General features: G+C 39.7%; 1 protein-coding gene across 1 annotated transcript in view; it reads left to right on the top strand.

The window, feature by feature from the left end:
* Nucleotides 1-7,491: 7,491 nt before the first annotated feature.
* sfxn1 (sideroflexin 1) overlaps nt 7,492-26,312 on the top strand; it is a 35,394-nt gene continuing 16,573 nt past the window's right edge. The window contains exons 1-6 of the mRNA XM_061899722.1: nt 7,492-7,634; nt 12,156-12,325; nt 12,384-12,554; nt 21,675-21,773; nt 21,841-21,916; nt 22,175-22,260. Coding sequence (XP_061755706.1) covers nt 12,156-12,325; nt 12,384-12,554; nt 21,675-21,773; nt 21,841-21,916; nt 22,175-22,260 — 602 coding nt within the window. The 5' untranslated portion in view covers nt 7,492-7,634. The remainder of the gene's footprint in view (nt 7,635-12,155; nt 12,326-12,383; nt 12,555-21,674; nt 21,774-21,840; nt 21,917-22,174; nt 22,261-26,312) is intronic.

Raw genomic sequence — 26,312 nt, 5'->3', positions numbered from 1 at the left:
GTGTGGCACCAGGTGTCTTCAATATCTGACCTTTTCACCATATTCTCATTTTCTGAGATGTTGAATTGAGGGTTTTCATTGGTTGTCAGCTATAATCATCTCCTTTTTGGCAAAAAACACTTGAAATGTATCAGTCTGTTTGGAATGAATGTGTACATTCTACAAGTTTGACTTTCTAAATGGAATTAATGAAATAAATCAACTTTATCATGATATTCTAATAATATGAGCAGCACCTGTACAAGTCTAACCCATGTACCATTGTTCCGTGACCAATGTAGGCTGATCATGTGACTCTCATCATTCAGGGCTTCAACTGGCACCATGACAAAAACGTTGTGACCATCTTCAGCGCCCCCAATTATTGTTATCGCTGTGGCAACAAGGCGGCGATCATGGAACTTGAAAACACACTGAAATGCTCCTGGTAAGTCACACGTTTTCTTTCCTCACGTAAATATGTTAAATATGTTGGCTATGTGACTCAAGTGAATCAATAAAGACACTTCCTGACTACAACACCCACTGACAAAAGATGGCTTTGTTTGCCAGCCAACAGTTTGGTCCCGCCCCCCGCAAAGCAGCGCCCCAAGTGTCATGGCGATCTGCGGACTACTTCCTTTAAAGATCTAAAGCTGGTGGCTACACACATTAACTGGGGAGCCGGCGCTGAAAACAATCTGATTGGCAAAACAAATGGGAGGAACAATCAGAAATAGTTTCTGTTTGTGCGGTATTCACTTTTCAGTCACACAGTGCATTATTGCAATGCTTGTTGCCAACAATAGCAATATTTAGTACATTCTGTTTTGCAGGCACAAATACACTAAGTGGAAGACAAAGGCTTCATCAATAAATAGTTTGTCTATCGTGTTAAAAGAAGTGCTAATAGAAATAAAACTGCTCTAAATGGGTTATACTTGTATAGCACATTTCTACCTTCAAGGTACTCAAAGCGCTTTGACACTCTCCCCACATTGATGGCGAGAGGTGCCTGCAAGGCCCTAACCACGACCTAAGACGGGGATCGAACCGGGAAGCCTCAGGTTGCCGCCCCCGCCGCTCTACCAACTGAGCCAGGCCATGTTTGCAAGCCTTAAAAAAGCATTTGTTTTGAGTAAAACTCATACGGATGCATTATTTCAGACATTATTAGCCATTTTTTATGTGTGGTTTAGGAGTTATGTTTAAATAATGAGTGTGGCAGTTACACTGTCATTATGAGTAAAACCTCATTTTTGTATTTGTATCCTTACCAAAATGTCTGATTCTAGTAAAACTCACATAGATACAATATTACAGTTATTTTTAGACATAGTGCATGCTTGGTTTTGGAGTTATGTTTATATAACTTTCAGATATAGTATGACAGTTATACTTGTGTCTTTGCAAACCTTACAAAATAAATTGTTTCTAGTAAAACTTACAAAGATATATTTCTTTACACATTTTTAGCCATTTTGAATGTTTGGTTTAAGTGTTACAGTGGGGCAAAAAGTATTTAGTCAGCCAGCGATTGTGCAAGTTCTCCCACTTCAAATGATGACAGAGGTCTGTCATTTTCATCATAGGTACACTTCAACTGGGACAGACAGAATGTGGAAAACATCCATCAATTCACATTGTAGGAATTTTAAATAATTTATTTGTAAATGATGGTGAAAAATAAGTATTTGGTCAACATTCAAAGCTCTCACTGATGGAAGGAGATTTTGGCTCCAAATCTCAGGATACATGGCCCCATTCATTCTTTCCTTAACACGGATCCATCGTCCTGTCCCCTTAGCAGAAAAACAGCCCCAAAGCATGATGTTTCCACCCCCATGCTTCACAGTAGGTATGGTGTTCTTGGGATGCAACTCAGTATTCTTCTTCCTCCAAACACCACCAGTTGAGTTTATACCAAAATGGATACATGGATGATACAGCAGAGGATTGGGAGGATGTCATGTGGTCAGATGAAACCAAAATAGAACTTTTTGGTATAAACTCAACTGGTCGTGTTTGGAGGAAAAAGAATACTGAGTTGCATCCCAAGAACACCATACCTACTGTGAAGCATGGGGGTGGAAACATCATGCTTTGGGGCTGTTTTTCTGCTAAGGGGACAGGACGATTGATCCGTGTTAAGGAAAGAATGAATGGGGCCATGTATCCTGAGATTTGGAGCCAAAACCTCCTTCCATCAGTGAGAGCTTTGAATGGTTGACCAAATACTTATTTTCCACCATCATTTACAAATAAATTATTTCAAATTCTTCCAATGTGAATTATTGGATTTTTCCCCCACATTCTGTCTCTCCCAGTTGAAGTGTACCTATGATGAAAATGACAGACCTCTGTCATCATTTGAAGTGGGAGAACTTGCACAATCGCTGGCTGACTAAATACTTGTTTGCCCCACTGTATGTTGGAATACATTTGTTGCTTTTTTCACACTCTCAGGATTCTAAGAGCATTACTGTCATATTGAGTAGAAAAACTACTTTTTGTGTTTGCAAACCTGAAAAAAGCATATGTTTCGAGTAAAACTCCCAAGGATGCATTATTTCAGGCATCATTAGCTATTTTGCATGTGTGGTTTAGGAGTTGTGTTTAAATAACTGTCATATTGAGTGTCATAGTGGGTAAAACCTATTGTTTGTATTTGCAAACCTTACAAAAAAACAAAAAACAACAGGTTGTAGCAAAACTCACATAGATTCAATAATATTACAGGCATTTTTAGACATTTTGCATGTTTGGTTTTGGAGTTGTGTTTGGAAACATTTGCATTGCTTTTTTCGCATTATCTCATGATTCTAAGAACATTACTGTCATATTGTGTAAAAAAATATTTTTTTATGTTTGCAAGCCTTAAAAAAGCATATATTTGGAGTGAAACTCAAGAAGATGCATTATTTCAGGCATTATCATGTGTGGTTTAGGAGTTCTGTTCAAATAACTGTCAGATTGAGTGTGGCAGTTCTACAGTCATTATCAGTCAAACCTAATTGTTGTATTTGTAAACCTTACCAAAACGCCGGATTGTAATAAAACTCACACAGATACAATAATGCAGGCACTTTTAGACATAATGCATGTTTGCTTTTTGAGTTATCTTTTTATAACAGATTTTTTTTTACACCTAAAATAAGTGGAGGACTTCAGCCCGACATGTGCAGTACAGGCCACACCTTCTTATTCAATGCCATCCATCCATCCATTTTCTACCGCTTATTCCCTTTCGGGGTCGCGGGGGGCGCTGGCGCCTATCTCAGCTACAATCGGGCGGAAGGCAGGGTACACCCTGGACAAGTCGCCACCTCATCGCAGGGCCAACACAGATAGACAGACAACATTCACACACTAGGGACCATTTAGTGTTGCCAATCAACCTATCCCCAGGTGCATGTCTTTGGAAGTGGGAGGAAGCCGGAGTACCCGGAGGGAACCCACGCATTCACGGGGAGAACATGCAAACTCCACACAGAAAGATCCCAAGCCTGGATTTGAACCGAGGACTGCAGGACCTTCGTATTGTGAGGCAGACGCACTAACCCCTCTCCCACCGTGAAGCCAATGGCTTGTCTTTATTTTCATGACTATTTACATGATAGATTGTCACTGGAGGCGTCATAACTATGAATGGACATGTGGAATTATGTACTTAACAAAAGGTGAAGTAACTAAAAAAAAAAATAGTTTTATATTCTCAATTTTTCAGAATAGCCACCCTTTACTCTGATTACTGCTTTGCACACTCTTGGCATTCTCTCCATGAGCTTTAAGAGATGGTCAATTGAAATGATTTTCACTTCACACGTGTGCCTAAATGTTCAGAACTTAAATGTATAAACCAGGGGTGTCCAAAGTGGGGGTCATTTGTGGCCCACAGTATATTTTAAATGAACACTGAAATTGAAGTAGTACTTATATATATATATATATGTATATATATATATATATATATATACATACATATATACATATATACATATATATATATATATTTATCATGTAAAAAATATATATATATAATGTTTTACTTTTTTGTAATAAAAACAAAAAAAAATATATATATATATATATAGATTTATCATGTAAAAAAAAAATATATATAATGTTTTACTTTTTTGTAATAAAAAAAATATATATATATATATATATATATATTTATCATGTAAAAAAAATATATATATAATGTCTTACTTTTTTGTAATAAAAAAAAATAAAAATAAAAAAAAAAAATAAAAAAATATATATATATATATATATATATATATATATATATATATAAAAGTACCACTTCAATTTCAGTGTTCATTTAAAATATACTGTGGGCCACAAATGACCCCCACTTTGGACACCCCTGGTTTATACATTTAAGTTCTGAACATTTAGGCACACGTGTGAAGTGAAAATCATTTCAATTGACCATCTCTTAAAGCTCATGGAGAGAATGCCAAGAGTGTGCAAAGCAGTAATCAGAGTAAAGGGTGGCTATTCTGAAAAATTGAGAATATAAAACTATTTTTTTTTTAGTTACTTCACCTTTTTTTGTTAAGTACATAATTCCACATGTCCATTCATAGTTATGACGCCTCCAGTGACAAACTACCATGTAAATAGTCATGAAAATAAAGACAAGCCATTGAATAAGAAGGTGTGGCCTGTACTGCACATGTCGGGCTGAAGTCCTCCACTTATTTTAGGTGTAAAAAAAAATCTGTTATAAAAAGATAACTCAAAAAGCAAACATGCATTATGTCTAAAAGTGCCTGCATTATTGTATCTGTGTGAGTTTTATTACAATCCGGCGTTTTGGTAAGGTTTACAAATACAACAATTAGGTTTGACTGATAATAACTGTAGAACTGCTATATATATATATATATATATATATATATATATACATATATATATATATATATATATATATATATATATTTATCATGTAAAAAATATATATATATAATGTTTTACTTTTTTTGTAATAAAAAAAAACATATATATATATATATATATATATGTATATATATATATATATATATATATGTATATATATATATATATATATATATATATATATATATATATATATATATATATGTGGACTTGGAGAAGGCATTGGACCGTGTCCCTCGGGAAGTCCTGTGGGGAGTGCTCAGAGAGTATGGGGTACCGGACTGTCTTATTGTGGCGGTCCACTCCCTATATGATCAGTGTCAGAACATAGTCCACTCCCTGTATGATCAGTGTCAGAACATAGTCCACTCCCTGTATGATCAGTGTCAGAACATAGTCCACTCCCTGTATGATCAGTGTCAGAACATAGTCCACTCCCTGTATGATCAGTGTCAGAACATAGTCCACTCCCTGTATGATCAGTGTCAAAACATAGTCCACTCCCTGTATGATCAGTGTCAGAACATAGTCCACTCCCTGTATGATCAGTGTCAGAACATAGTCCACTCCCTGTATGATCAGTGTCAGAACATAGTCCACTCCCTGTATGATCAGTGTCAGAACATAATCCACTCCCTGTATGATCAGTGTCAGAACATAGTCCACTCCCTGTATGATCAGTGTCAGAACATAGTCCACTCCCTGTATGATCAGTGTCAGAACATAGTCCACTCCCTGTATGATCAGTGTCAGAACATAGTCCACTCCCTGTATGATCAGTGTCAGAACATAGTCCACTCCCTGTATGATCAGTGTCAGAACATAGTGGTTCGGGGCATAGTGGTTCGGGCATCTGGTCAGGATGCCACCCGAACGCCTCCCTAGGGAGGTGTTTAGGGCACGTCCAACCGGTAGGAGGCCACGGGGAAGACCCAGGACACGTTGGGAAGACTATGTCTCCTGGCTGGCCTGGGAACGCCTCGGGATCCCCCGGGAAGAGCTAGACGAAGTGGCTGGGGAGAGGGAAGTCTGGGTTTCCCTGCTTAGGCTGTTGCCCCCGCGACCCGACCTCGGATAAGCGGAAGATGATGGATGGATGGATGGATGGATGGATGGATATATATATATATATATATATATATATATATATATATATATATAAATAAATGATAAATGGGTTGTACTTGTATCGCACTTTTCTACCTTCAAGGTACTCAAAGCGCTTTGACACTACTTCCACATTCACACACTGATGGAGGGAGCTGCCATGCAAGGCGCCAACCAGCACCCATCAGGAGCAAGGGTGAAGTGTCTTGCTCAGGACACAACGGACGTGACGAGGTTGGTATTAGGTGGGATTTGAACCAGGGACACTCGGGTTTTGCTCATGGCCACTGTGCCACTGCGCCACGCCGTCCCAAGTAGATTAATCATTAATTTTTACAGCTTGTTCATAATAAAGTTGACAAAATAATAGGTTTATAAATGACACAATATGTTACTGCATATGTCAGCAGACTAATAAGAAGCCTTTGTTTGTTTACTGACTACTAAAACACAAGTTGTCTAGTATGTTCACTATTTTATTTAAGGACTAAATTATACTTCGATCGCAATAAGAAACATATGTTTAATGTAATTTAAGATCCCCGCACTGTACCTAATGTGTCTCGTTAGTATCCAGTTACATATACAGTCCATCAAACTACAGTATATTACTAACTATACACCTGATCTAAGCAAAATATGGTGTTCCCTCGATTATCCCGGGGGTTACGTTCCAACCCACCCTGTGGTAAGTAACTTTAGGACAAGTAGAGACAATTTATCATACGATTTTTATCAATATGTGTTTAAAGTCTTTTAGAAGTTGTCCACACACTCTACACAGGTGGCGGGTGCTGGTCTTTCATGTGGGGGAAGCTCATTTTCAGCTACCGTATTTTCCGCACTATAAGGCGCACCTAAAATGTTCTCAAACGCTGACAGTGCGCCTTATAATCCGGTGCGCCTTATATATGGACCAATATTGAGCCACAACAGGTCTCACAACTACGGTAAGCAGCCGCCGACCTCATCATATATATACATATATATAAATATATATATATATATATATATATATATTTTTTTTTTTTTTTTACATGATAAAAACTGAAATGGTCCCCGCTTGCTTTGACTTTCCAGTATGTGGTGGAAAAGGTTCGGACACCTCTGTTATAAAACAATACATACATTAACATATCCATCCATCGTTCCATCCTTTACTACCGCTTGTCCCTATCGGGTTCACGGGTGGGTGCTGGAGCCTATCTCAGCCGCATCCGGGCGGAAACCTCCATTAACATATAGATAGATAGAAAATATAAATACACATTTACATTACACATAGAGTTAGTTTTAGTAATAGCACCATCAGCCTCATGTATCAAGCTCCCGTGTGAAGTCCTTACCGGAAGCTTGAATTCCCCAAATAAAAGCCTCATGATGTAACCACGTGGTGTGTTCGCTGGCATTTGACTTGCGTGTATTCAACAGTATAAATCCGAACTAACATTAACGTTGAGTCGTAGTGATTTCTATCAAACAGGTTGGCGCTTTGTGCCGAGCGCAGTGCCTCGTCTTTTATTGTGTCAGGCAGCTGCTTCCGGCGCGGGGGATGTGGTGGCGGACTACGACCCTTCGCTAAATTAGCTGGCAGCAGCCTTCCAGGACACCTCGTACGGAGCCCCGGAGCCCTCAGTGCGGTAAGTAAACACGCCTATTTGGTGGAGGGGAACAGCTGGCGTGTCGTGGACGTGTGGATGTGGCGCCTCCACAGAGGCACACAGCTGCCGGCTTCATCTCTGGACTGTATCTCTACAATATTCATACATCATTCCATTTTACTGCCATTTGTAGCCTCTTTGCCTTGTTTGCACACGGCCCTGATTGGACGCCTTTGGGTCAGGTGGTCTGTGTACCTTTTTGTCGTTGCGTCGACAAAAAGGTACATTTGAGGTCAATTCCTGTACATTTAATTAAATAATAAAAAACAAAAAACAAATGGTGAAATGTATGTAAACGTGTCGGGGGCGAGATGTGGTTAATGTGTAGCCCGGCAGGCCGGCTGTGATTGGCGGAGAGTGAGGGCACAAGCCCGCGAATCACTCGGTCCAAAGTTCACCTCCGCCATCACCTTCATTAGCAATTAAAAGTATTGATTAACGCTGCGTTTATGCCTTTATGGCTGAGGAAACTGTGCCTTTTCTCCCCCTCCTGACACTTGAATTGAATTGAAAGAGACCGCACAGCCTCCGGCGAGACTCGGGCCCGCGTGTCAGTCAAACAGCGGCCATGTTTGGTGCAATTCCCCGGAGGAGTTTCATCACGCTGCGGCACATCATCCTCGCATGCACGGCCCCCGGCGAGGAGGAGCCCACACGTCATCTGGCTGCACCCTGACACAAACTTTTTAGTGCACTCGCAAAAATAAATGGCCGCACAAAGTTGCCACGCATCGTTCCGGGGCACTGCCGCAAAGTGGAGACTGTGGAGCGGACCCGGGAAAACCAAGGCCCGGGGGCCACATCCGTTAAGTTTTTCAATGTGGCCCGCCGGACATTCCCAAATCATTTTTTTTATATTTTCCATCCATCTTCTACCGCGTATCAAATGGCGGGGACATACTTGCCAACACTCCGGATTTTCCGGGAAACTCCCGAAATTCAGCGCCTCTCCCGAAATCAAGTACCCGCATACTTGCCAACCCTCCCGGATTTTCCAGGAGACTCCCGAAATTCAGCTCCTCCCCCGAAAACCTCCCGGAATACATTTTCTCCTGAAAATCTCCCGAAATTCAGCCGGAGCTGGAGGGGGCGTGGCCTCCAGCTCCTGAGTGGGAACAGCCTGTTTTCACGTTGGCTTTCCCACTATATAAACAGCTTGCCTGCCCAATCACGTTACAAAATCTACGGATTTGAATAAAAAACTGCACACACAAGGAGACGAAGCAGATGAACGAGGAAGTTACAGTCATGACGACGCCGTCTGTAATAGAGTGATTCTATGTTGTCTGTTGCCATCTCCTGGTGGATGTTGGCCATAGCGTTATGGGGTTGCTTTTTGATTGGCCAACGATTTACACGGTTTTGTGCACCGGACTGCAAGTGAGGGAGTCTGTTCAGAAGCCCAGAGTAAAGAGACGTAACTTTATCACTTCGCCTGGGTATGGACTCCAGCCCAATATATTACACCGTTGACGAGCAAAATGAATAAATAAATGGCAGAACAAAGGTTACTTAAATAGTGAAAGGTAAGTGTTGTTGTTTAGTTTTTTTAGTAACCAGCAAGCACAGTACAGTTAATAGATCAACTGTGTTTTTATTACTGTGTATTTGATAGCTGCCGTCTGAAATTCAACTATTTCTTTTATTTATATATATTATAAAATAAATATATATAGCTATAATTCACTGAAAGTCAAAAATCTAGTAAAAATCTAGTAAAAATCTCCTTCCGTGCCTGTCACCAACTCGAGTATTTCATATATATATATATATATATATATATATGAAATACTCGAGTTGGTGAATTGTAGATGTAAATATATTCCTCCCTTTTTAACCACGCCCCACCCCCGACCACACCCCCCACCTCCCGAAATCGGAGGTCTCAAGGTTGGCAAGTATGAGTATCCGGGACAGGCACGGAAGGAGATTTTTACTAGATAGTTCTAAAGCTTAGTGATATAACAGATTGTAGATGTTTGTTTTTTTTACCCTTCACATTCATATTTTGCTGTGTTTGTTGCGTTTCGCTTGATTTTTTCCCCCCAAATATTTGTATTGAATTTTGCAGACAGTACAGCATAGTGCAGTGGTTCTCAAACGGGGGTACTTGAAGGTATACCAAGGGGTACGTGAGATTTTTTTTAAATATTCTAAAAATTGCTACAATTCAAAAATCCTTTATAAACACATCTATTGAATAATACTTCAACAAAATATAAACTGTGAAAAAAATATATACAACAATTCAGTGTTGACAGCTAGATTTTTTGTGGACATGTTCCGTAAATATTGGTAAAAATTAATTTTTTTGTGAAGACATTTTTATAAGTAAGTTGATGAATCCAGATGGATCTCTATTACAATCCCCAAAGAGGGCACTTTAAGTTGATGATTACTTCTGTGTGTAGAAATCTGCATTTATAATTGAATCACTTGTTTATTTTTTAACAAGTTTTTAGGTTTTTTTAATATCTTTTCTTCCACATAGATAAAGAAAGACCACTACAAATGAGCAATATTTTGCACTGTTATACAATTTAATAAATCAGAAACTGATGACATAGTGCTGTATTTTACTTCTTTATCTCTTTTTTTCAACCAAAAATGCTTTGCTCTCATTAGGGGGTACTTGAATGAAAACAATGTTCACAGGGGGTACATGACTGAAAGAAGGTTGAGAACCACTGGCTTCCTCCCACTTCCAAAGACATGCACCTGGGGATAGGTTGATTGGCAACACTAAATTGGCCCTAGTGTGTGAATGTGAGTGTGAATGTTGTATGTCTATCTGTGTTGGCCCTGCGATGAGGGGGCGACTTGTCCAGGGTGTACACCGCCTTCTGCCCGATTGTAGCTGAGATAGGTGCCAGCGCCCCCCGCGACCCCAACAGGGAATAAACGGTAGGAAATGGATGATGGATGGATGGCATAGTGAATCATGGCAACAGCAAGTTGAGGTATCTGCACATTTTACAATATGTAACATACTAAACCCCGCCCCTTATAATACCCACCCACTCAATTCCCAAAGTAATTGTCCCCTAGAGCCCAAAACAAATTTATGCAAACATAGATTCAATCTAACAAAATATATTAAAGATAGATAAAAGAATAGATAAGGTAAAATACAAAAATAATAACACATAAGATCCATCCATCCATTTTCTACAGCTTATTCCCTTTGGGATCGTGGGGGGAGCTGGCGCTTATCTCAGCTACAATGGGGCTGAAGGTGGCGTACACCCTGGACAAGTCGCCACCTCATCGCAGGGCCAACACAGATAGACAGACAACATTCACACTCACATTCACACACTAATGCCAATTTAGTGTTGCCAATCAACCTATCCCCAGGTGCATGTCTTTGGAGGTGGGAGGAAGCCGGAGTACCCGGAGGGAACCCACGCATTCACGGGGAGAACATGCAAACTCCACACAGAAAGATCCAGAGACTGGGATTGAACCCAGTAAGATATACAATTAAATAAATAAACATAAGGAATGGTGGGGGGGGGAATCTTCAGCGGTCAGCTATGTCTAAATTGTGTTACTTGAATCGCTCAGAGTGATGTCAAGCTTGTCCCTAATAAGGTCTAAGAGAGGGCCCCAAGTTTTATAGAAAGATGACACAGATCGTTCCTGCGAGAACCAAAGTATTTCTAATTGTAGACACTGCAAGACATACTGTATCCAACTGTTACGGATGTTTGTAAAGTATGTTGATGGAGAGGGGGCGTGACATTCATAAGTTGTCAACATTCAGTGTTTTATCCTTCATAGTTAATATTGTAAATCCCACATTCTTTATTTTCATTTACATTCTTGCTGTCTCATGCAGTAAAAAAATGTAAAATTCTATTCTGTTTTCCAAGGCGGTCTGTCATAACGTTTTTAGCATTCAATCAGACATTATTGGGAGGTTTCGTACTAGTGTTCCTAAAAGTAGATATACCGGCCCCCAGACACACTTTTTTTCTCTACATTTGGCCCCCCAAGTAAAAATAATTAGCTGTCAGCCAAGACGCTGGAACATGCCAAGTCAGTCCCTCGTGGAATTTGCAATGTTGCCATCGACCCATTTCACGCTTCAAATATTGGTCTCCTCAGTTCCCGAAGGTTTAGTGAGTGTTGTTTAAAAGAAAGGCCATGTAACACAGTGGTAAAAATGCCCCCGTGCCAACTTTTTTGCAATGTGTTGCTGCCATTAAATTCTAAGTAAATGATCATTTGCAAAAAAAAAATTGTGTTTCTGAGTTCAAACATTAAGTATCTTGTCTTTGCAGTCCATTCAATTGAATATAAGTTGAAAAGGATTTGCAAATCATTGTATTCTGTTTTTATTTGCGAATTACACAAGGTGCCAACTTCACTGGTTTTGGGTTTTGTATATTCATCATCTGCATGAATCCTAACATACTTTCAGCTGTTCATTAATTGGGCTTTTTGAGACAGTTCCGCTAATGATGACTGACAAAAAGCCGATGTTCCTTTCCCCAGATGAATATGGCTGCCGAGCTCTCCACCTCCATAAACATCAAGGAGCCCCGCTGGGACCAGAGCACCATCGTGGGCCGTGCTAAGCACTTCTTCACCGTCACCGACCCGCGGAACATCCTCCTCACCAACGAACAACTAGCACACGCACACAAAATCGTCACGGACTACAGGTGAGTGAGGCTACGACGTCAATCAGGAGCTCTTATCCAACTGTTGACGGTATTCCAGGCAAGGTATAGTCTCCCCGGGGCTGACGGAAGACGAGCTGTGGCGAGCCAAATATGTTTTTGACTCGGCATTCCATCCGGACACTGGAGAGAAGATGATCCTGATTGGCCGCATGTCAGCGCAGGTCCCAATGAACATGACCATCACTGGCTGCATGATGACCTTTTACAAGTAAGAACTTGCAGGATCTCGCTATTTGTCCGTGGACAATTCCCCCCAAACCAGCTTAATTAGTAGGGCTGTGAATCTTGTTTTGTTTTTTTTACCCTTCACCTACATTGTCAGGTTCAAACACTGATGACATCTGTTAAACAAGACAAGAAGCAAGCAATCAAACAGAGACAGAATTAAATTTAGCTCAATGAGGAGAAACGCGTAGACACTGTGTCTCACCACGCTCTGACGAAAAATTGTACACCTCTTTTGTTTAGACTTTACCTCATTACATGACAACAGCTGTTTCTAAGGGAGGGCGGTCGTAAACAGCCATCGCCTTTATCACAAAACAGTTAAAAGAAAAGGTACCTGGAGGGGACTCAGGCCTTGCTTCCTCTCCACTTTTTAGATCTTGGGTCAAGACAAAATCTTCCTGTGGATTACAATCGAAGAAAGAAATCAACGCCTTCATTTCACTTCCCATTGTACAAAGTGGAGTTTTACAAGCCTTTTGCTTGGTAGGATCAAAGACAGTTTTTGTCTTCTTGCAGGGTGAGCTGAACTCGTAACACAAAGTTTTGTGATAACTTAGATACAATTATTCTGACATTCATATTTCGCTGTGTTTGTTGCATTTTTGTTGCGTTTCGCTTGATCGTAAAATATGTCGATAGAGAGGCGGTGTGATGTTCATATGTTGTCAATATTCAGTGTTTTATCATTCATGGTTAATACTGTAAATCCCACTTTCTTTACTTTCATGTACATTCTCATTCAGGAAAAAATATGTACAATTCCATTAGTTTTTTAAGGCGGTCTGTCATAATGTTTTTTACATTCAATTCAGACATTATTGTGAGCTTTTGTATTAGTGTTCCTAAAAACAGATATATACCGGCCCCCAAGTCAAAATAAAATTCTACACAAACATTGACTAAAGTCAAATACAAATAAGTATAGATGTCCGATAATATCGGACTGCCAATATTATCGGCCGATAAATGCGTTAAAATGTGATATCGGAAATGATCGGTATCTGTTTCTAAACGTAAAATGTATGACTTTTTAAAACGCTGCTTTACGGACTGGTACACGGACGTAGGGAGAAGTGCAGAGCAATTGTGTCTCCCAGCCATACTTGCCAACCCTGCCCATTTTCCCGGAAGACTCCTGAATTTCAGTGCCCCTCCTAAGAATCTCCGGGGCAGCCATTCTCACAAATTTTTCCTGATTTCCACCCAGACAGCAATATTTGGGGCGTGCCTTAAGGGCACTGATTGATTGATTGAAACTTTTATTAGTAGATTGCACAGTACAGTACATATTATTAGTAGATTGCACAGTACAGTACATATTATTAGTAGATTGCACAGTACAGTACATATTATTAGTAGATTGCACAGTACAGTACATATTATTAGTAGATTGCACAGTACAGTACATATTCCGTACAACTGACCACTAAATGCTAACACCCCAATAAGTTTTTCAACTTGTTTAAGTCGGGGTCCACGTTAATCAATTCATGGTACAAATATATACTATCAACATAATACAATCATCACACAAGTTAATCATCAGAGTATGTACATTGAATTATTTACATTATTTACAATCGGCGGATGGGATGTGGGGGGGGGGGTTTGGTTGATATCAGAACTTCAGTCATCAACAATTGCAACATGTGAGAAATGGACATTGAATCAGTGTAGGTCTTATTTAGTAGGATATGTACATCAAGGAGTGGACATAGCATAAGAACAAGTATATACATTTGATTATTTACAATCCGGGTTGAAGTTGCCTGTAGGTGTTCTCTTGGTGCGCTTTTAAAGGAGGATAGAGATGCACTTACTTTTACGCGAGTTGAGAGTGCATTCCACTTTGATCTGGCATAGAAGGAGAATGACTTGAGACGTTTGTTAGATGGGAATCTGGGTTTAACGTGGTTTGTGGAGCTCCCCCTGGTGTTGTGGTTATGTCGGTCATTTACTTTAAGGAAGTAGTTTGACATGTACTTCGGTATGCATTTGCTGCCAGCCCAATCACATAAAATCTACGGCTGTTCACACACACATGTGAATGCAATGCATACTTGGTCAACAGCCATACAGGTCACACTGAGGGTGGCCGTAAAAACAACTTTAACACTGTTACAAACATGCGCCACACTGTGAACCCACACCAAACAAGAATGACAAACATATTTCGGGAGAACATCCGCACCGTAACACAACATAAACACAACAGAACAAAAACCCAGAATCTCTTGCAGCACCAACTCTTCCAGGACGCAACAATATACACCCCCCGCACCTCTAACCCCGCCCACCTCAACCTCCTCATGCATGTCCCAAATTCCAAGCTGCTGTTTTGAGGCATGTTGAAAAAAATAATACACTTTGTGACTTCAATAATAAATACCGCAGTGCCATGTCGGCATTTTTTCCCCATAACTTGAGTTGATTTATTTTGGAAAACCTTGTTGCATTGTTTAATGCATCCAGCGGGGCATCACAACAAAATGAGGCATAATAATGTGTTCATTCCACCACTGTATATATCGGTATTGGTTGATATCTGAATCGGTCATTAATAATTGGACAATATCGCGATATCGTCAAAAAAGCCATTATCGGACATCTGTAATAATAGTGTCTTTCCTACAGTCAGTGGTGGTATGGCATGCACGAGTGCTGCGGTTGATAAAGGGGAAACATGAACTGTTATTAGAGGTGATTTCATAGTTACTAATGTGCTTCCATAAAGAATTCCAAAAACTAAGTAACATCTGTGCAAAATGCGACAGTTTATTCTTCTACTTCTAAAGCTATTCCTATTAGTTAATGTTTTTGGCCATCATTCTGCCTCCCAAGCATGAGGCAGACTCTTCTAAGGGCAGAGGGCCAAAATAGGGAAAGTAAATAAAAAGGGAAGTGAGATTAGACGTCGTAAAACACGGGAAGTGGAAAAAGCCAAATTGAGGATAAAGATGGTACCTTTTTAAATTTGGGAAATGACTCTTCTACTATAAAAAAAGTAATTACTTTGCAGTCTAATTTTCTGACTTACACTAAATCTAGACTTGCATCACAGTCCAGGAAGGGAATTGGCTTGGAACCGGAGATGCTCGCTAAAAATGTGAGGAGCAGACTCTCTTTATTCAAATAGTGTAGAGTGTTTCAAGAAATGACTCTCTAGAAAAAACCCTAAACTTAACCTGGTTGTAGGTAGGACTCGAGCAGCAGCTGCTTTAAAGTGTGTTTAGAAAACCCAGTAAGAAGGCCATTACAGTTTATTTCCAACATGCATCTGATACAATGTAATGCATCACATATTTCAGTTGTTTCAGGACAGCACGTCCGAAAAGGAGTAGGAAGAAGCTGAGCTTATTTAATCCTACCCCTAATTTTATCCTATTTCTTCTTCTCTGTAACAGAACAGTGAATACATAAATAATATATCATAGTAAGTAAACAAATATTAAGTATATAAATAATTGATCTAAAATTAAAAAAGGATTCAAGATGTTCATCATCATCATTATTCTGTTTACTTTGTGAACTTTCTTAAACTGAATCATATTGATTTGTTCGATTTCTTTGGTTATTCAGTTCCATAATTTGATTCCACATACTGATGTGCTAAAGGTTTTAAGTGTTGTAGAAGAATTGTTGTATGTTCTTGGGTAGCAGGTCATAGTTTGCTTTGTACATCATTTTAGTAGTTTGCAATGCACCAAATCGTTGGATTTCAATATTTGTGATTTAATAAATAAAGGGTTTGTATGTTCTCTATATCCAACATTATGTATTATTCTATTTGATTGTTTTGTAACAGCATTAGTAAATGAAGGGCACATTTGTAGTTGTTTCCCCACACAAAACTACTGAGCAGTAAAGAATATGAAGTGATTTTTGTTCTACAACATTGTTCATTATTGACGTGTTTCTTGCTACTTTTTTCATCTATTATTACAGCCAAAAATTTGTTTTTTACCCTTTCAAAATCTACTCCGTCTATTTGTAGTTGTGTTTGACTTTCTCTTGAGTAGTCTAACCCTGCTGGAGACAAAGGCATGGATTAGACTTTCTAAATATGCTTTGGACATTATTCCTCGGATTTTGGCAATGTTTTTAGGTGGTAAATAGCTGCTGATGTTAATGACTTAATGTGGCTGTTGAAGTTCAAGTCTGAGTCCATTATTAATTTTCGATTTTCTAACCTGAGGATTTCAGTTTTGTCTGAGTTTAGCTGAGGCAAATAGTTCTGCATCCACACACTGATCTGTCCCATGCTGCAACAAAGTCAATCAACAGGCCAACGTTCACATACTGTAGATCTGAGTGTCATGGTAGGACAAATTAAAGCTGTCTTTTAGCTGGCCTAGTGGCAGCATACAAGTTCAACGACAGGGGTCCCAGAATTGACCCCTGAGGAACTCCACAGGTCATAGCTATTTGCTCAGAGACAAACAGTTACCAATTCCAACCAAGTACATCCTGTGATCGAGGTAGAAGTTAAACTAAACATTCCGACCCAGTTTTCTAACCTCTGTTAAAAGACACTATGGTCTACTGTGTCCTAGGCAGCAGAACTAAGATTGGGACTTTGTCTTTCTCACCTTGATCAGAGCTGTGGTCTAAAGGTCTAGAGCCTGATTGGAAAGTATCAACAACAATCTTATCCAGGACAAAGTCACTAACCCAGTGATTCATTAAACATTAAACTTCAAAGGTTCATCAGCCTCCAATGGAAGTTGTTACATTCAGACTACTGGAGGCCGTAGTCGACGGCAAAAAAGCTGATGAAGACACCAACAGAACCGTCGTAAGCCATCATTTCTATCACCCAACACACGTGGGATCCGAATGTTCTTCACATTCTCGGCTAATGTCTGCTCCGTCCCAGCCAATCAACACGCAGGAGCCATGCAAACAAAGACGAACATCGGCAGAGAAAGCTGCACGTAACAATGATGCTTTCAAGGTCATGGGAAACCACAACATAGGACCCAGTCGGTTACAATATGGATCGCATAAAATATGCGATCCATATTGTCTGATTTTATTTTGAATATGCATACAATTACAACATGATACTTCACATTTTCCAGTTTATTTTCAACATGTTTGAAAAGGAGCAGAGTTTATTTAATCCGACCCCTTTTCCTTTACATAGCAGCTGCTAACACATTTGTTCACTTCCTGTGCTCAATTTATTCACAATATACTCCATGAATAACAACATTAAAATATAAATTAATAAATTGAAGTAAGTTATATTTGATATAACCAGATAATTAAGATCATCAGTAAGTTCAAAATGTTTATCATGGCTCTTCTTTGTACTTTGTAAACACTTTAAGTTCAAAGAGTTTCTTGAAGTGGATCATATTAGTCCATTGTTTGATTTCTTCACTTAATCCATCCCATAATTAAATGACACATATTGGTATACTAAAGTTTTTAAGTGTTGTACGTGCAAATTAATGTTTTAAATGACATTTTTCACTGAGATTATAGTTCTCCTCTTTTGTTGAGAATAATTGTTGCATGTTATAGTTTGCTTTGTGTATAATTTTAGCTGTTTGAAAATTCACTATATTGTGGAATTTTAATATTTCTAATTCAATAAATAATTGGTTTGAGTGTTCTCCCCGTGTTTCTGCACAATAGCTCAGATATGGAAACACTAGCAAACAGCAAAGAATACATATTTAGCTTTATTCATTATTAACATGAAACACTATCCAAAATATTTTTTCAACATCCATCTATTTTCTACCGCTTGTCACTTTCATCGTACTTTGATGTCGAAACGAGTTGTAAAGGAAGTGAAACTGAAGAGTTTGTGAATGGTAGCAAACAGGAAATGACAGTTGTGACCATAGTTTGTGATGATTTTAGAAAAAATAATTCTCCCTTCTTCTACCCAAAGTGCGGTTGAACCCACAACACTTCAAATGAGCAAAGTCGGAATATATCTGAAAACTGTTATTCTGTTGACCCACACCTACTCAGTGGCCTAGTGGTTAGAGTGTCTGCCCTGAGATGGTAGGTTGTGTGTTCAAACCCCGGCCGAGTCATACCAAAGACTATAAAAAAAATGGGACCAATTACCTCCCTGCTTGGCTCTCAGCATCAAGGGGTTGGAATTGGGGGTTAAATCACCAAAAATGATTCCTGGGCGTGGCCACCGCTGCTGCTCACTGCTCCCCTCACCTCCCAGTGGGTGAACGAGGGGATGGGTCAAATGCAGAGGACACATTTCTCCACACCTAGTGTGTGTGACAATCATTGCTACTTTTAACTTGGACTTAACATTGCTACATAACCTTTTTAGTCCGTCACATTGGACAGCAGTCTAACTCTAACCATTCACACACCTACGTTAATTCACTTTGTAGGAAAGCTAACAAAAAGGTGTCAAGTTGATTGGTTGTTTACCTGGAAAAAAATTCTGTAACCCGAAACAATGCAAACATTTGAAAGCTAGTGCCATCAATGTTTCTCTCCAATGTTTTATATTTATCCATTCATTGCGCCTTCAAGCAAATGAGGCGGAACAAACTGCAGTACTGTGTTGCAACCAGTAGGGGCGCTGTTGAATCAAGCTTTGATTGAAACTTTTATTATTAGATTGCACAGTACAGTACATATTCCGTACAATTGACCACTAAATGGTAACACCCCAATAAGTTTTTCAACTTGTTTAAGTCGGGGTCCACGTTCATCAAGTCATGGTAGCTCAACTAGTTTGCGGTCTAAAAAAAAAGTCTAATATGACATTGGGCGGCGTGGTTCAGAGCGATCGTTCGGAAACTTGAAGGTTCCTGGTTCGAATCCAGCTTGAGCCGTCAGTCCAATTGACAACCATATTTCCGTCAGTCTGCCTCAGGGCAGACGTGGCTAAAAATGTAGCTTACCACCATCAACTTGTCAATGTGGAGTTGATGAACGATGGGTTCTCAGTTTTCACCGTAAAGTGCTATGAGTGTCTAGAAAAGTGCTATCTAAACCTAACCTATTATTCTTACTATTGTTTAGCATGGCATGGAAACAGGAGTTCAGAACATTCTCCCCTAGCTTTTTAAGGAAATGTGGTTAAATGAACATATCTTATTAACTTTACATAATAATAATAATTAGAGATGTCCATAAATATCGGCAGTCCGATAAATGCTTTAAAATGTGATATTGTAAATGATTGGTATCTGTTTCAAAAAGTAAAATGTATGACTTTTTAAAACGCCGCTGTATGGAGTGGTACGCATACGTAGGGAGAAGTACAGAGCGCCATAAACCTTAAAGGCACTGCCTTTGCGTGCCGGCCTGATCACATAATATCTACGGCTTTTCACACACACAAGTGAATGAAAAGCATACTTGGTCAACAGCCATACAGGTCACACTGAGGGTGGCCGTATAAGCAACTTTAACACTGTTACAAATACGCGCCCACATTGTAAACCCACAGCAAACAAGAATGACAAACACATTTCGGGAGAACATTGCCCTGTAACACAACATAACAAATACCCAGAATCCCTTGCAGCACTAACCCTTCTGGGACGGTACAATATACACCCCCGCTACCCCCTAAACCACCTCATGCTCTCTCAGGGAGAGCACGTCCCAAATTCCAAGCTCCTGTTTCGAGGCATGTTAAAAAAAATAATGCACTTTGTGACTTCAATAATAAATATGGCAGTGCCGTGTTGTTGTTTTTTTCCATAACTTGAGTTGATTTATTTTGGAAAATCTTGTTAAATTGTTTACTGCATCCAGCGGGGCATCACAACAAAATGAGGCACAATAATGTGTTCATTCCACCACTGTATCTATCGGTATCGATACATATCGGTATCGGTAATTAAGAGTTGGACAATATCGGAATATCTTGGATATCGAGCAAAAAAGCCATTATCATCTCTAATCTAAACCTATTATTATTATTATTGTTGTTTAGCATGGCATGGAAACAGGAGTTCAGAACATTCTCTCTTAGCTTTTTAAGGAAATGTGGTTATATGAACATATCTTATTGACTTTACATAATAATTATAATAAAACATGTCATTCATACCAACCCAGACTTGCTCTGGAATGAACTACAAAAAGATCTGAGGCGACCTGAACTGATCACTTTGGGGGAATTTCAATCCATTTTAAAGGATCGGGAAAATATAGTTCAATTGGGCACTGTACTTGTTTTCTAATTGTTTTTATTGAAACATTTGTTTACCTGTTGCGTGTGTCTATGTTTATGCAGGTAATTTATACTTTTAAATCAGTGGTTCTCAAATGGGGGTACTTGAAGGTATGCCAATGGGTACGAGATTTTAAAAAAATATTCTAAAAATAGCAACAAAATCCTTTATAAATATATTTATTGAATAATATGTCAACACAATATGAATGTAAGTTCATAAAGTGTGAAAAGAAATGCAACAATGCAATATTCATTGTAGACAGATTTTTGTGGACATGTTCCATAAATATTGATGTTAAAGATTACTTTTTTTGTGAAGAAAAGTTTTGAATTAAGTCAATGAATCCAGATGGATCTCTATTACAATCCCCAAAGAAGATGATTACTTCTATGTGTAGAAATCTTTATTTATAATTGAATCATTGTTTATTTTTATATATTTTTTTCCAAATAGTTGAAGAAAGACCACTACAAATGAGCAATATTTTGCACTGTTATACAATTTAATAAATCAGAAACTGATGACATAGTGCTGTATTTTACTTCTTTATCTCTTTTTTTCAACCAAAAATGCTTTGCTCCTATTAGGGGGTACTTGAATGAAAACAAATGTTGACAGGGGGTACATGACTGAAAAAAGGTTGAGAACCACTGTTTTAAACTCTAGCGTGTGACTCCTCCTCTACTTTGCGGAAATCGGGTCTGGCCCTGGCACCCATTGGCCGCGATAAACGTGAGACGACTGTACTTAGCCGCACCGAAACTTTAGGGGGAACTTCTCAGCACAGAATTTCAGGAGGATTGTTTGACCTGAATAAAAGCAGAATATCATAAAATACTGATTTCAGAGAAAGATATAACAGTTTTTTTGCAGTGTAACCCATGAAAAGCCATTAGTTTGCTGTTTTCGCCATCTTTCAGAACGACTCCAGCCGTGTTGTTCTGGCAGTGGATCAATCAGTCCTTCAACGCAATAGTCAATTACACCAACCGGAGCGGCGACGCTCCCATCACAGTCAGGTATGCCCGCAGCCAGGATCACATTAACCCTTTCCATTCAGCGCTGATGTGCTTCTCTCGTTTGCAGCCAGCTGGGCACGGCGTACGTATCTGCCACCACCGGGGCAGTCGCTACCGCTCTCGGACTAAACGCACTAACAAAGGTATCACTTCTGCCAACCCCCTTCCACGTCTCATTTTAAACGCGCTGACCTCAAACGCCCGGGCGTGCTGACGTGAAGTTAGCCGCTCACAAATGGCCTCATTGTCCGAGAGGAGCCTAATTACTCACGGGGTCGTGCTCTGGAATTGGCGCGCCTCAGTGGTATTCATGCTGATTTATGCTGGGGATGCTTTAACGCACACACGCACTATTTCACCTCACTGCTGTGTTTTAAAGCCCCCTCTCTCTTTCTCTGCAGCACGTCTCACCTCTGATTGGACGCTTTGTTCCATTTGCTGCTGTAGCTGCTGCCAACTGCATCAACATCCCACTGATGAGGCAAAGGTAAGGCAGACACGTGGCATCCAAAACATGGCCCGATGGTAACCTAAGGAGTAGAAGAACACAACATGTATGTGTCTTCAAGCAACACTTCAATTCCCAACATGTTTTACACTGGCAGGCTGCTGGAGTCGCCCTCTGCTGGCCATTTAAATATATATTTAAAAAAAAGACCTCCTTTGGCAGTAGGGATGCCTCATTGACGCGGCCTAATTAGGTTTAAAGAAGTTCCAGACCCAATTAAATAAATTGGATTTTTATATACATTTCTGTATAAGACATTTTGATAATAACATAATCAGTTCCAGTAATAAGCCTTCACTGTAGGGATGTGGCGATCGATCGGCCACATGTCAATACGAGGCGGTTTTCTTGAAAAAGTAGGTGATCACCATTGCCAATCAATGCCGATCACTAACAAGATCCCATCTGGTTGACAAGTCGGCAGCTACTTGGTGTAGAACCGCTTCCCGAAGTTAAAGGCCTACTGAAATGAGATTTGTTAAAACAGGGATGGCAGATCCATTCTATGTGTCATACTTGATCATTTCGCGATATTGCCATATTTTTGCTGAAAGGATTTAGTAGAGAACATCCACCATAAAGTTGGCAACTTTTGGTCGCTAATAAAAAAGCCTTGCCTGTACCGGAAGTAGCAGACGATGTGCGCGTGACATCACGGGTTCTGGAGCTCCTCACATCTGAACATTGTTTATATGTTAGCCTCCAGCGGCAAAAGCTATTTGGACTGAGAAAGTGACAGTTTCTCCATTAATTTGAGCCAGGATGAAAGATTCGTGGATGAGGAAAGTTAGAGTGAATCACAAAAAAGAAAAAGCGACGGCAGTGTGAGCGTTTCAGATGTATTTAAACACATTTACTAAGATAATTCTGGAAGATCCCTTATCTGCTTATTGTTTTAATAGTGTTTTAGTGAGATTGTAAAGATTTACCTGAAAGTCGGATGGCTGTGGTGAACGCCAGTGTCTCTCAGAGAAGCCAAAGAGCCAAGATCACAGCTGCCTTTTTGAGCTGCAGGATGAGGTCACGTAATCCACTGAAGTCTCTGATAAGAGCCGACTTAATATCACAATGTTCCCATCTAAAAACTTGCTAGTTGACGTAGAGAAACATGTTGGCTTGACCCCTCTGTGTTAAAGCTTCACAACAAACAAAGAAACAGAGGCTGTGTTTTGGTTGTTAAAGGCAGCTGCAATCCACCAACAGCATTCTTCTTTGACGTCTCCATTATTAATTGAAAACATTGCAAAAGATTCAGCAACACAGATGTCCAAATGACTGTGTAATTATGCGATGAAAAGAGACGACTTTTAGCCGTGAGTGGTGCTGGGCTAATATGTCCCCTCCAACCCAAGACGTCACAAACACACGTCATCATTCCGCCACGTTTTCAACAAGAAACTCCGCGGGAAATTTAAAATTGCAATTTAGTAAACTAAAGCGGGCGTATTGGCATGTGTTGCAATGTTATGATTTCATCATTGATATATAAACTATCAGACTGTGTGGTGGCTAGTAGTGGCTTTCAGTAGGACTTTAACAATAGTCATTGTTGCAAATAAACTGCATTTCGTAGTATCTTAAGTATCACTAAGTAGTATTATCACTGGAGGGCTAGTCATGTTACACACCGAGAGCAGGCATGCGGCTAGCTAGGCTAGCTTGAAACCACACCAAGAAATAAGTGCTTATTAAAGTTTAAGAAATGTGGATGGATGGATTTCACTTATAAACAAGTAGAATAAGTAAGAGTTGAAGAGAGGATAATATAAAAACAACTGCATTGTTACAGTCAGTACACAACATGTTTTGCAGATCAAACTATAAATTGGTGATGTCGATACCAAGGGTGGTATCAGTACAGTGTATGATGGATACTACAGCGATTAGGTTGATAGTTTTATTTTCTCAACGTTTACAACATCAGGAAGTAATCTTTAGGACCCAGGGGGAACTTTGAGGGCAAACATGTCTTCCATGAACAACAGATAGTAGTTTTTGTTTACTATTCATTTGGTTTTGCTCAAACAATTGTATGTCATTAAAAGAGAAAAATGTAAATAGTTTATTGTGTTGATATTGTTCAAATGTCAATACTCAACCTACTCAGTGGCTTAGTGGTTAGAGTGTCTGCCCTGAGATCGCTAGGTTGGGAGTTCAAACCCCAAAGACTATAAAAATGGGAGCCAGTACCTCCCTGCTTGGCAATCAGCATCAAAAATTGTAATTGGGGGTTAAATCAGCATAAATGATTCCCGGGCGCGGCACCGCTGTTGCTCACTGCTCCCCTCACCTCCCAGGGGTGATCAAGGGGATGGGTCAAATGCAGAGGACACATTTCACCACACCTAGTGTGTGTGTGTGTGTGTGTGTGTGCGTGCGTGCGTGCGTGCGTGCGTGCGTGCGTGCGTGCGTGTGTGTGTGTGAGAGAGAGAGAGAGAGAGAGACAACCATTGCTACTTTAACTTCAACAATAGAAGCCCGAAAAAATACATTGAAAAATGTATAGTTAGTATGGGTGATCTGTATCGTGTTGGTATCGGCCAATCTTACTGATGGATGATCAGTATCGGGATGGGCTGCAAGAATGGGATGTTAGATGAAAGGTGAAGCAGGTTGTTATGTGACTGACCAGGACATTGAAGCAGGTTGTTATGTGACTGACCAGGACATTGAAGCAGGTTGTTATGTGACTGACCAGGACATTGAAGCAGGTTGTTATGTGACTGACCAGGACATTGAAGCAGGTTGTTATGTGACTGACCAGGACATTGAAGCAGGTTGTTATGTGACTGACCAGGACATTGAAGCAGGTTGTTATGTGACTGACCAGGACATTGAAGCAGGTTGTTATGTGACTGACCAGGACATTGAAGCAGGTTGTTATGTGACTGACCAGGACATTGAAGCAGGTTGTTATGTGACTGACCAGGACATTGAAGCAGGTTGTTATGTGACTGACCAGGACATTGAAGCAGGTTGTTATGTGACTGACCAGGACATTGAAGCAGGTTGTTATGTGACTGACCAGGACATTGAAGCAGGTTGTTATGTGACTGACCAGGACATTGAAGCAGGTTGTTATGTGACTGACCAGGACATTGAAGCAGGTTGTTATGTGACTGACCAGGACATTGAAGCAGGTTGTTATGTGACTGACCAGGACATTGAAGCAGGTTGTTATGTGACTGACCAGGACATTGAAGCAGGTTGTTATGTGACTGACCAGGACATTGAAGCAGGTTGTTATGTGACTGACCAGGACATTGAAGCAGGTTGTTATGTGACTGACCAGGACATTGAAGCAGGTTGTTATGTGACTGACCAGGACATTGAAGCAGGTTGTTATGTGACTGACCAGGACATTGAAGCAGGTTGTTATGTGACTGACTAGGACATTGAAGCAGGTTGTTATGTGACTGACCAGGACATTGAAGCAGGACTTTGCAAAGTTGACTGGCATATTTCCCCCCAATTTGACAAAAACTGTAAGCATGTTTTCAGCAAATAAATGACGTGCATTTAAGTAAAACCATGATTTTTGTCCCCGTTTGACATTCTGACAAACTTGCATTTCTGTCAATATCTTGTGGTCTTTAAGAAAATGTATTTAGTTTATACATGCAAGTTGTTTCCTGTGTGATTCATCTAATGAAAAATGTCACTCATTTTAACATGTTTGATTGTCACACAAAAAGAAGTTAGTCTTAAAAAGCAAAGCCAACATTTGGATGTCTGACCCAGAATGTCATCTACGTACACTCAAGTTGTTAAGAAATGTTAGAACAATTGTAAAAAAAAAAAAACAATTTCCAAAAGTATTAATTATATTTTTTCTTTATCCCTTTTGTATTACTGTTGATTTCTTTATTTATAAATCGCTTGGATTACAATATTTACATGTTGTTTTTTCTATTGGAATATAATTGACCTCAGTGTATTTTATGTCTGTTTATTTCCATACACTTGGAACTCACTTGTTGTTAAATGTGCTTTGGAACTTTGATAAGAAGCTTTTGTTGACACTGCGGGGA

This window comes from Nerophis ophidion, linkage group LG05 (assembly GCF_033978795.1).
Source record: "Nerophis ophidion isolate RoL-2023_Sa linkage group LG05, RoL_Noph_v1.0, whole genome shotgun sequence".
Lineage (NCBI taxonomy): Eukaryota > Metazoa > Chordata > Actinopteri > Syngnathiformes > Syngnathidae > Nerophis > Nerophis ophidion.
The sequence above is the reverse complement of the archived record's forward strand: the minus strand, read 5'-3'. Positions and strand labels throughout refer to the sequence as shown.